The 11,143-nt window shown below is 39.8% G+C and overlaps 2 protein-coding genes across 2 annotated transcripts; one reads left to right on the forward strand and one right to left on the reverse strand.

The window, feature by feature from the left end:
* The first annotated feature begins 1,695 nt into the window (after window positions 1-1,695).
* On the forward strand, window positions 1,696-3,657 carry zgc:109913 (regulator of G-protein signaling 9-binding protein). Its single transcript, XM_053635783.1, has 2 exons — window positions 1,696-1,898; window positions 3,134-3,657. The coding sequence occupies exons 1-2, from the start codon at window positions 1,697-1,699 to the stop codon at window positions 3,655-3,657; spliced, it is 726 nt and encodes a 241-aa protein (XP_053491758.1). The 5' UTR covers window position 1,696.
* An 846-nt stretch (window positions 3,658-4,503) lies between these two features.
* ube2c (ubiquitin-conjugating enzyme E2C) lies at window positions 4,504-11,080 on the reverse strand. The gene is made up of 7 exons (XM_053635782.1): window positions 11,001-11,080; window positions 10,101-10,211; window positions 6,353-6,380; window positions 6,174-6,260; window positions 5,777-5,981; window positions 4,797-4,856; window positions 4,504-4,687 (listed from the first exon to the last, which is right to left on the reverse strand). The coding sequence occupies exons 2-7, from the start codon at window positions 10,199-10,201 to the stop codon at window positions 4,650-4,652; spliced, it is 519 nt and encodes a 172-aa protein (XP_053491757.1). The 5' UTR covers window positions 10,202-10,211; window positions 11,001-11,080; the 3' UTR covers window positions 4,504-4,649.
* Between the last annotated feature and the right edge of the window lie 63 nt (window positions 11,081-11,143).

An 11,143-nucleotide genomic window follows, 5' to 3' on the forward strand; every position in this document is an offset into this window, starting at 1 on the left:
TGTTGCCTTCTTGAGCATCAGTGAATGTTTGGTCCTTTTGTCATACAATAGTTGTCCCTAGGTTGTTCTAAACAAGTGACTCATGAACAACTATCACAAACCATAAAAACAGTCGTGGATCATCCAGGTAAAAATGCACAGTACAAACATTCAAGGGTACATAAACTTTTGAACTGGTTCATTTGTATAAATTCAGTTATTATGGACTATATGTAAACATCTGGTATGTGAAATAGAAAAGAAAAAATTTTTAAAATTTTATAATCCCTCATTTTTTTATTATTAACATTTTGCAGATTCTGCAGTTTTTTAAAAATGTAAATAGGTATGTAAATTTCGAGTACAAGTGTATAAATTGAGAATGACGGAAACATTAAGTGAAAGCATACTGTAGGTCGTGTGGGGTTGATAATGGCAGTCATCAAATCAAAATAATTAAAAGATTTTGGCAACCGAAAAAGCAAAAATAATAATGGCGCATGTGTGAATAGGAGTGCTTCATTTTAAGAAATTGCTTATTGCAGCTCTGATGTTTTGCTAACTGAATGAGCTAATATGAGTGAGGTTGCTGAGGATACTACACCTGCGGGATAGTGTGAGCGTCAAGGGCCCTCCTCATCTACACACTGCGTTCAAACAAGCCTGAAGAGCCACAGGGGGGTCATCAAAGGATCCCTTGCAGTCCCACGCCATTTTCCCGGATGGCAATTAACTGCACCTAAAGCACACATACAAAACACAGGAACAAAGGAAGCCAAACATGGATTTAACCTCATTCAATATGAAGACTACTCCTCTTTCCATGATTAGGTGTTTATTTTAAGATGAGGTCTCCCTCAGATGTGTGACGTTTGCAGTCGTTTGGTATGGAGAGCATCAGCTGCACTGCTCGGGCCTAATTGAAGAAAGTCTCCCCGAAGGCCAACAGCTTCCATGAAGCCATCGGAAAGGAAGTGGAGTGCTGGGTGATGACAGAGTATTTACCATCAGTCAGCTCAGATGTAGCCAAGCTGAGATGTGAGACTGTCAACACAATGGTGAGGATGAAAAGAAATTATGGCATCCTGACTGAGACTAAGGTAATGGTTAGATTTTAATTAATTAATTAATATATTTTAATATAAAAAATTAAAGCCTACAACTACACTGGTTCACTTATCAATGATATTAGATTATAATTTAATGGAACTTAAATAATCTTACACAAAACACTAAAACTCATGTTTATATTGATTTCTTACTGGTAGTATATCATATTTATGTGATTTGGTATAAGAATAGCTCACTCATTAATTGTTGAATGTATCTAATTATATTTGCAAACCAATATCCTAAAGAAATGTGATCTTTACGTTGAAAGATCTTAGTTTATTTCAGTAGCTGAAGGAATAAATATTGGACTGAACTTGTACAATCTATGCCAAAAGTATTGGGAGCCACAAGACAATTTATAATGTGTATAATACAATTTGTTCAAATATAGAAAGAAGGTTATTTAACAATAACGTAATACAGGAATACACTTCAGTGGAAAGAGATATCATAATTAGCTCTAAGTCTTCTTAAGCTGGGAGCGTGCACATTATGGAAAGATTCTTCACCCAAAGTTATTTTTGGAAGACGATCAGGCTGACGCTGTGCCCGAGAACCCAGTTCCAGATGTGCTAAAACTTTAACCAGTTGTGGTCGGCGGAGCATGAATCGGTGGCGGAGGTCGGTGGGAGAGATCCAAGCCAGGAAGAGGCTTGTGAATGAGTGTGAGCAGGCGCAGGCCGCCTTCATCAAACTCACCGCCTGCTTCCAGCAAATGGCCACCTGCTTAGGGAGTAACACAGACGGAAGCCTTCTGAGAGACGAGCTGGAGGAAACCAGGGGACAGGCGCATAAAATATGTACAGGTAGGAGAGCAGAGCCACTATACAAGGCTTTTCTCCCAATACATCAAACAGAAATACAAAGTGGATAGAAATACCTGCTTGCAAACACAGTGCTATGCTAAGATTATTACGCTGATTTTAGCTAATAAACAAAACACACAAACACACTGTACACAAGTCTCCAATGTACTTAACAGTGAAAGTAATTCAATTTCATAGTGTATGTCTTTTTAACAACGAAGATGATGGAGCTCCATCAAATCACAGTATTCTCATGAATATTCTCCTTTTCTTGATATTTTCAACCAGGTCCCTATAGGGGGAAAAAATTGTACATTATTATATAGGAATAATGGCACATAACATCAATTCCAGTCCCAGAGCCATGTTTATTAACTCATGAGTTAAATCAGTCTTTGATTATGTGAATCAGCAAACTGTGCTGAAATGCATGACCCCTACTTTATAATATACTGTATATGTATATATTAAAATGACTATTTTACAGAAGCGCATAAGCTTCCATTTACATTAAATTGAACAAGATCAATTATCTGCAGACTTAAAGAAAATTTACACAGAGCTTTAATAATCAGTCTATACAGGCTTACGCGGAGGTTTTTTTGTGCCAAAAATGCTCGATTTTGCTGTGGCTTTTTTCTCATTTTTGTGCTTTTTTTGTGGAAAACTACTTGAATTGGCAAAATTGCACAAAATTGTCTTTCACAGTTATGTTTGTTGGCAAATGAGACCTTTTAGCTGTACTCATGTTCGATACGCAAATAGAAAAGGGCTTTGGTTGAATGCGGGTTGTGATGACATCACATGATGCATCTTGGCCCACTTTTGCGGAAAATCTGGGGTAATTTTCAAAAATTGCAAGCTCCTCCGAATACTGCAGTTGAGTTCGCATTCATTTCTGCGATCACAAAATCCTGGAGGGACTGAATAATTCAGCAAAGCTACATCATTATTGGTATAGATGTAGGAGTCAAAATAATAATAATTGCATGGACAAGAAAACTTCATCTCTGTGATAAGTCCAAACTAATACATTTGACACCAGTTTTCTACTGAGAAAATCAACATGCCATTGGTATCTCAGGCTACATTGGCTAAACACATGTGTAAACTTTCCAGGTCGAAGTCCATAACTCTGATCGAGGTCTACTGATTTAAAAGGCAAAAGTTGATTAAATATCAAAGAAAGAATGATGAGAATAGTTTGCCTTTTCTTTATCATGCTGATGTTCCAGGGCTGCACCGGAGGCTGCTGGAGCTGCTGGTTGAGACAGAGGAAGGCCAGAATGACCGCGTGCAGGTCGAGCGCAGCTGGGTGCTGCTCCTGTGCGCTTTGGAGAACTTCCAGCATGAGCTCAAGAGAGTCACTGCACTCCAGGAGCTCTTTCCCATTGCTGTGCAGAAGGACAAACATGCCCTGGTTAACACAGGTGCCTCTGGAGGAGGCACTGAGGTGGCAGGTCGTGCTGCCATGGTGCAGAGCCCTTGGGTGGTGATGGAGTGCAGGGAGAAGCCTGACCTGAAAGGCCACGTGCTGGAGATTGAGGCCCTGCTCCAGGAAATGCTGCAGAGGGTAAACGTGCCACTGTGGTCAGTGGAGCCAATGCAGAAAGCCTGGGCTGAGGGGACACAGGAAGCTGATGATGATGACACCTTGGAGGAGATGATGGAGGTGGAAGTGGTGTCGCAGGATGGAAAATCAGGCTGCTGCAGTCATTCCAACTGTAGACTAGGATGCATATTCTGTTTGCTCAACTAGACCTATTTTGGACAATGTAGCTAGTGACAAATCAGTCTTCGGTCCCCATGTAATTTGGCATGTCTTGGTTTTAGCAACAAAATCCAGATTAATCACGATCCATCTGGCAACTATCAATCTTTCATACTGTACATATACTGTGCAGTGGCATAGGGTCATTTTCAGACAATACTGCCCCCTATCTGCAAGTGCTACTAAACAAAATAGGTCTATAAAACGGAACACACCATGGATCATATTATGCTTAAAATGAAGGGGGGGGGGGGGGGGACTGTAATATACTGAATTTCTTCTAACTGGTCTCAAAACGTAGATGTGTTGCAAAACCTTCAGGGATATCTGGTTTTAACAATCAGTGTAAATGCAGAGGTTCTCAAACATTTTGTAGCCAGGGACACCTTTTTCTGAAAAAAAATAAAAATAAAAATAATCTTCCACAGACCCCTACAGTAAACATTTATTTCATGAATATTATTTAAACTGGAACAATATTAGAGAGATTTCAATTCCTGAACTTTCCAGAATATATTAGGTTCACATTAATATTATTGTTTTGCTTGTTTTTGAGTTATTGAGGTTTGGACTAATCCCATTCAAATCAAGTAAACAAGCAAAAAACCCACCTCAATAATAAGTACAAATCACTTTGCTAATAACAGGTTGTGATTTTCATCATGTTAACATGTAGTAAAAAAAAAACAAACAAACAAAAAAAATTCAGGAGTCACAACCTTTTTGAGAACTACTGCTTCAGACTAGAACACAGTAGAAATTATTTATGTCTTAACACTGGTATATACACGGCTCTAATGGAATTAACTGAATAAATAAAGTCCAACTACTGAATGGCATTTTATTGTGACAGGTTTATTCAACATACAAATATTGTACAGAAACAGACTCGGCATTTAAATTTACATAGTCGCTGCGCAAAGAAATGAGGTCACACAGTGAGATAAAAGAGAAGAGGCAGACATGCCCAATTTTGTCGGTCAGTTCTTGTAGGTTGTGTGCAGATGTGCTTTGAAGGCTGGAATAAGAACAAAAAGTACTGACTTCCACTCATGAAATAGTACATACAAATAACTTTACTACACGAAAAGGCAAAATGGTTTGGTCTGCATGTCATAACTACTTACCTTCCTGGTTATCCCATAATTCTGCAGCTGCAGAGTTCAAAGGGCTATCGTTGTTGGGTTCTTTAAAAAAAAAAAAGAAAAAAAAATGTGGTGGGGGTCAGACAATGACTACGTTTACATGGACAGCATTAATCTAATTATTGACCTTACTCTGATTAAGATAATAATGTGATTAAGGTGTTTACATGAGTCGCTTTTAGAATACTCCTGTCATGTTCCCGTTTTACATGTTTTAGAACATAATTAGATTAACAGCCCGCGTCATTACGTCACTGCGCCATGCCATCCGACGTCCCTCCAGAATTTCACGTATCAACATACAGTTCGTCTTTGTTATGGTACCGTATACAGTTTTTGGTGTTTTTATAAATTTTTTTTTTTTACGAACGCTTTAAGTGCAGTTAATTATTTGTCATGTTATACGTGCTAATACACAACTGCTTGGAACCGTACAGACAACTGCTTGAAGCCGTGGGTGTGTCCCAAATCGCGTACTTACCGTCTATATAGTAGCCGAGATGCATGTATTTTTCCCCACTACAGGCCTATAGTAGGAAAGTATGCGATTTGGGATGCGTCCGAACTCTCTTGTTTACCGTAAAACTGCCGTGTGTGATCGTGTCCTGTCGCAAAATGCAGTGAAAACTCCCACACGACGTTCATAATGTGATTAAGGTGTTTACGTGTCTGTAATACACGTCCATAATGCGCTTAAAACAGGAGTACTCCACCTGTCTTAATTCGATTATTGCTTACCTTGATTATGACCTTAATTAGATTAAGGTAAGTAAAAATTGCTGTTTACATGGTAGCTTCTTAATTAGAGTATGGTCTTAATCTGATTAAGAGTGGATTATTGTTGTCCATGTAAACGCAGCTACAGTCATCAGATACACTGTTTCTACTACCAACAATAAATATATATAATAAAGAAAAAAAAAAAAGACACATTTGTAGCTCTCAAGTTTTAGAAACATTACCTCCAAGTAAACTCTGAATGGACAGCAGAATGGACCGAACATCATAGAGAGCAGACCATTTCTCTTTCAAAATGTCTAAGCAAATAAACCCGTTCTCATCAACATTTGGATGAAAGCAAGGAGTGATGAATTTCACCCGAGGAGCATTGTATGGGTATCCACTAGGAAACTCCAATGAAAGCTTATACCGCAAACCTTCATACACCTCAACAGGGAAAACAAAGACAGTTATGGTTTGAACTTTAGGCAAGAAGAAATTCTGCAAGCAAAACTGCATTTAACCAGCTAATTAATATAATATACTGGACTTGGGATATATGCCATAGCTAATACATTCGCAATGACAATGAGAGAGTTAAAAAAACAAACAAACAAACAAAAAAAAACAACAACTTACTGTTCCTTGAGCGCCATCTATTGTGCCAACCCATTTGAAGAGATTGTCAGACTCTGGGAATGCTGAAATTCCCTTGTCTCCTGACATCTGCAATACATCAAACATTTGGTGGCAAATTAATAATTTCTTAATTAGCGTCAATGCAGCGTGAAGAGTAACAAAGCATTTGGAGGACTCACCATGAGTGTCATCAGCTCTTGCTGAAGCCTGGGAAGAGTGGAAGACAAGAACAGCATTCAGGACTTTGCATAAATTCAGTACCTAATAACAAAAGACTAAAATAAAAAAAATCCCTTTAAACAGTCATAAAATTGTTTACATTGTCTTTTAATGCTTAAATAACCACGCATTATCCCAGATGTCAAAGTATAATCGGTATATTCTTTGATGACTGTGTCTGCTGGTTCATGTGAAGAATCGTTACTTCTCCTAAGTACCAGGATATTGCACTCCAAATCCTGGTTGCCAGGAGGTTCTGACCCGGCCATAAACGGCTTCACCAAGATGAGGAGTCAAACATGATTTCAAAATCAACATATTATTAAAGAAACAAATTAATGTTTTCAATTGAAGAGCCTGGTCCACAAGCACAAACCCAAGCATATAAAGTAATTAAAAATTCTCTGCGTGGAAGAGTGGACAAAGATCCAACTACTGTACATAATCCAAGTATCTCCAACCTTGTCAGTCATTGTAGGAAGAGACTCAGTGCTGTTATTCTCTCCTGGACAGGAGTGACAAATTATCAAATGCTCTGTTACTTAATCAATATTACTTTAATGTGGATATTCCATCCACCCGGCTATGTTCTGTAATGCTTTTCCTACACAAGGAGCCTGGAGCCTATCGCAGGGAACTCTGAACACATGGCGGGGAACACCCTGGACCGGGTCCCAACACATCACAGGGCACAATCACACACGCTATCAAACACCACGGACAATTTGGAAATGCTGATCCGCCTACAGCACATGCCATTGGACTGGGGGAGGAACCCGGAGTACCTAGAGGAAACCCCCAAAGCCTGGAGGGGCGGGTGGAGGGATCAGGGGGCGCACAAATTGTTTTCAACAAGAAAAAAAAAATAGGGTAAAAAAAAACAAAAACCACAGACAGGGCATCGTTTGGGTCCTCGGTGTATTTTACTGCTTTTCAAATAGTGTGTATGAATGAAAAACCCCATGTTCCCTCTCTCTCTGTATTTTCTTTTTGCTGGGGAGAGGCAGAGCTTAGCCTTCCTTTTATCTAGCTGTCAGTGAAGACCAGCTTTACCAACTTAGCCACTTTTCAGACCCCTTTAGCGACTTTTTCTTTTTTAAAGAAAAAAAAAAGAAAAGAAAAAAAGGACCTAACAACAAATTTAGCGACTTTTTGGACAAAGGGGACCCTTACAAACCTAAGCAGCTTTTTGCAGGGCCCTATTGTTTTTCCGGTGTTTATTATTATTATTTTTTTTCCATGCATTCCAGTGATTTTAAGGGCCTAAACATACCCGAAAACTCACGAAACTTGGCAGACGAGTCAGAACCGGTGAAAATTGAATAGTTACGTAGGGCATGGGCATGTTCGAGGAGCTCTATAGCACCCCTGAATGCAGGCAATGGTCAGGATGAAGTTGCTCCGATGTGCAGGAGATTTACCATAGTCATTGCTCTCATCAAGTGTGACACAGTTCACATGGTTCTATCTGACTCCACCCAACAGGAAGTCAGCCATGTTGGATGAAATATTGGATTTTCAAAGCTTCCCGCTGTGTTTTGAGAGACTTAACATGGCTGAAAATCCACGAAACTTTGCATATGCATTTGTCTTACGACATTAACTGATGTGATGTTGCATTTTATCATAGTTGTGCCTCATAGGCTCCATAGTGCCCCCCTACATTTTAAATGCACATTTGACACCATTGGAATGCTCGAAAACTCAGGATATTTGGCACACTTATTAAAGTATGGCAAAATGATACGTTTATTTGGTCATTTAACTTAGGTGTGGCAAAATGGCTCGATAGCGCTACCTACAAAATTTCACAGATGTGCACCTCGCGCTACGTTTCACCTACATGTACGAAATACAGTAAACATATGCAAGATGCCAATACGTACGAAAAGGTCTCTTGAACCCATATCCTAAACTCAACAGGAAGTCAGCCATTTAGATTTTTCTCTTAAATTTTTGCTCTGTTATTTGCCATTTCCAGTCCCCGTACTTTAACGTACTCCTCCTAGAGCTTTCATCAGATCGGCATCACATTTGTTCAGTCTCCTCTAAAGGAATTGCCAATGCTAAATTGCAAAGTTTTTGAGGTTTCACTGCACGTCGTGGGGCTCTCACAAATTTCTAAGTTTCGCCACAAATAAGGAAGTTGTTAAAACTCAAACAGAGAATGTCCAATCTCCTCCAAAACTTCACGCGTTTGATAAAGGTCCCGGCCTGAAGACATCTACATGCCAAGATTCAGTAATAGTCATAGCGCCACCTTCTGACAACAGGAAATTATACATTTTACATTGTGACACACTCCCAACATGTAAGTTTTATACTAATTCTGGCCTGAAGACAGCTACATGCCAATAATCAGTTATAGTCATAGCGCCAGCTGCTGGCAACAGGAAATTACATGTTTGCCAGCAGGTGGCGCTATGACTATAACATTACATTATGATACACTCCTCACTCTGCCCCTGGCAGAGCAGACCCAACGTGCATCCGGGTGCGAGGGCCCTTTCATCGCTGCTTGCAGCTTTAATTATTATTGTAGCTCTCAAATGATTACTTACATTAGCAATTTTTAACTTTAGTTGGCGTTCTATATATACGGTTTGTTCTATATATACGGTTTGTTTGAGTTTAACGGCTCTAAAAAGCTTTTTAACGATAAAAAAAATCCACTAGCTAGTCTATGATCTCGAGTAAGCTAACAAACTTATGACATGTAAAACGCAAATATTTTTAAGTCTGTCATTTTTGGTGACGTTTTTACAGCGTGATCATGTCGCTGGAAATTGAGTTCTCCGTGTCCCAGTGTGTCGACAGCCAGGGTCCTTACCAGTGTCAGAACTCATGTACACAACATACCGATTCACGACCTACAGAGCTGATCGACACATACCCACACACCTAGGCGCAATTTAGTATAACCAATCCACTTCGACATGTTTTTGGGAGGTCGGAGGAAACCAGAGAACCCAGAGGACACCCTCGCAGCTCCAGGAGTGAGAAGGGGACTGTCCCCGGGAGTAATAATGTAGTGTTTTGTAAGCAAGGTCGTAACCATGGTATGGACATCGAAGGGGTCCAACGAACTCGACGGGAGGATATGCAAATGAATATAACGTTAATGCTCAAAAACTGGAACTGATGTTAGCCTAGCCTACTTCGTGGGTGTGCAAATTTCAAAAGTTAATTGACGTTCCTAAGAACAAACCAAGCCATGGTATGATGCCTTCTATACTAAGCTAAGGTTACCTACTATTTACATATCTAGTTACTTACTGTCTGAAAGAAAGCTCGTATGTTCTGCTGCACTTTTCTACACTTGACTGCTGTCTCCATTTCTTTCTGACTGAGACGCTAAAGTATATCAACGATCTTGCATTGAGTATGGGCGCAACCAAGTGTACAATTGGAGGGGGGGCATACACCTATTTCCCTTAACAAACAGAAATATATTAAAAAGGAATAGACACAAATAAATAGAATAGATGAAGAAAAGACAGATCATTTGGCAAGGTTCATTAAATGGGGACACACAGAAAATATTTTGTACTGTATATTGGGGGGGATTGGTATTCCCACAACACTGGGGGGGGACACCCCCCACCCAAAGAATGCGTGGTTACGCCCATGTCTGTAAGTAAAAGTTGAGCACTGAGCGTGCTGTTTATCCCCAGCGTGAATGCAGCTCCTCGGCACTTACTCACACACCTTTTACTAACGGAGCCCTTCGACACACTTCCGGCCGTTTCGTTTCCTTTTAACGCGGCTGTAGAGGAAGCTGCAGCAGGATCCAGGTTCTGAGAGGCCATCGCTTACAGTCTAAACAAACCACAAGGACAACCTGCAGTTATTCAACTGGTAAAGCCCACAGCTCTGCGGATACATTAGCTTAGCTTCAGTTTTAGAAACACATGAACGCTGATGGTAGCTCGTACAAACACGCTCAATAAGAGAAAATGTTTATTTTTTGTTGTTTGTTCCTCCACAAACTGCTTTTGTGTTGAGAGAACACGGGCAAGTGTTACCTCGCCTGCTCTATTATTCATCTAACATTTCAGAAAGCTTCACTTGCCTAACTGCTGAACCCTAGCAGACATTTTATTGTTGTTACATGGGCTTTCGATTTACTTCTTGGTCGTGTTTAAGAGACATTCATGGGGAAAAGAGATGAATTAATGAGTGAATCGGGAAAATTTTTAAGCTCATACCGGCTTGCTAGCAGCGTCATTAAGACCTGCAATAAAACCTTTAACGTTAGCTAGCATTTAGCTGAGCAGCGACAACACAACCACCATATCCGAAACTCCAAATACAAACAATACTTAGAGCGAACGCTTATTAATATGTAATATGAATTGTTAAAAAATACATTAGCGTATTAAAGCAGTGTGTCATGAGTATCTGGTTAATAATAAGGCAGGTGTGGTAGTGGGAGCTAATTTGGCTAACATTAAGGTCTAGGACAATCCAGCTACAAGGTTAAAAACAAAGCCAGTCTAATTCAAATAAAAACCTCCCCGAATGCAGGTTTATGTTGTATTTAATAGAGCATGTATTTTGCGGTTGACTAAAATGTAACATCGAAGTTAATTATAAAGCATACATTACCAGGTCTATGCAGTCCTTTCTCTCTCTCTCCAACAGTACTGTAGGAGTTCACAGCCAGATTTTAAAAATCATATCCCGCCCCCCCGTTTAAACTTACTTACTCAAAACCGTTTCCCCACCCCCATCCGCGGCGTCCACCAATC

This window comes from Ictalurus furcatus, chromosome 11, assembly GCF_023375685.1.
Source record: "Ictalurus furcatus strain D&B chromosome 11, Billie_1.0, whole genome shotgun sequence".
In the NCBI taxonomy this organism is placed as follows: domain Eukaryota; kingdom Metazoa; phylum Chordata; class Actinopteri; order Siluriformes; family Ictaluridae; genus Ictalurus; species Ictalurus furcatus.

Bases quoted from the DNA above. Each gene is read 5' to 3' on its own strand.
- zgc:109913 (XM_053635783.1), top strand. From the start codon at position 1,697: ATGAATCGGTGGCGGAGGTCGGTGGGAGAGATCCAAGCCAGGAAGAGG. The intron at 1,899-3,133 runs GTAGGAGAGCAG...CTGATGTTCCAG, and splicing joins GGCGCATAAAATATGTACAG to GGCTGCACCGGAGGCTGCTG.
- ube2c (XM_053635782.1), bottom strand. From the start codon at position 10,201: ATGGCCTCTCAGAACCTGGATCCTGCTGCAGCTTCCTCTACAGCCGCG. The intron at 5,982-6,173 runs GTAAGTTGTTGT...TTCCCTGTTGAG, and splicing joins TAGATGGCGCTCAAGGAACA to GTGTATGAAGGTTTGCGGTA. The intron at 4,688-4,796 runs GTAAGTAGTTAT...TTCTTATTCCAG, and splicing joins ATTATGGGATAACCAGGAAG to CCTTCAAAGCACATCTGCAC.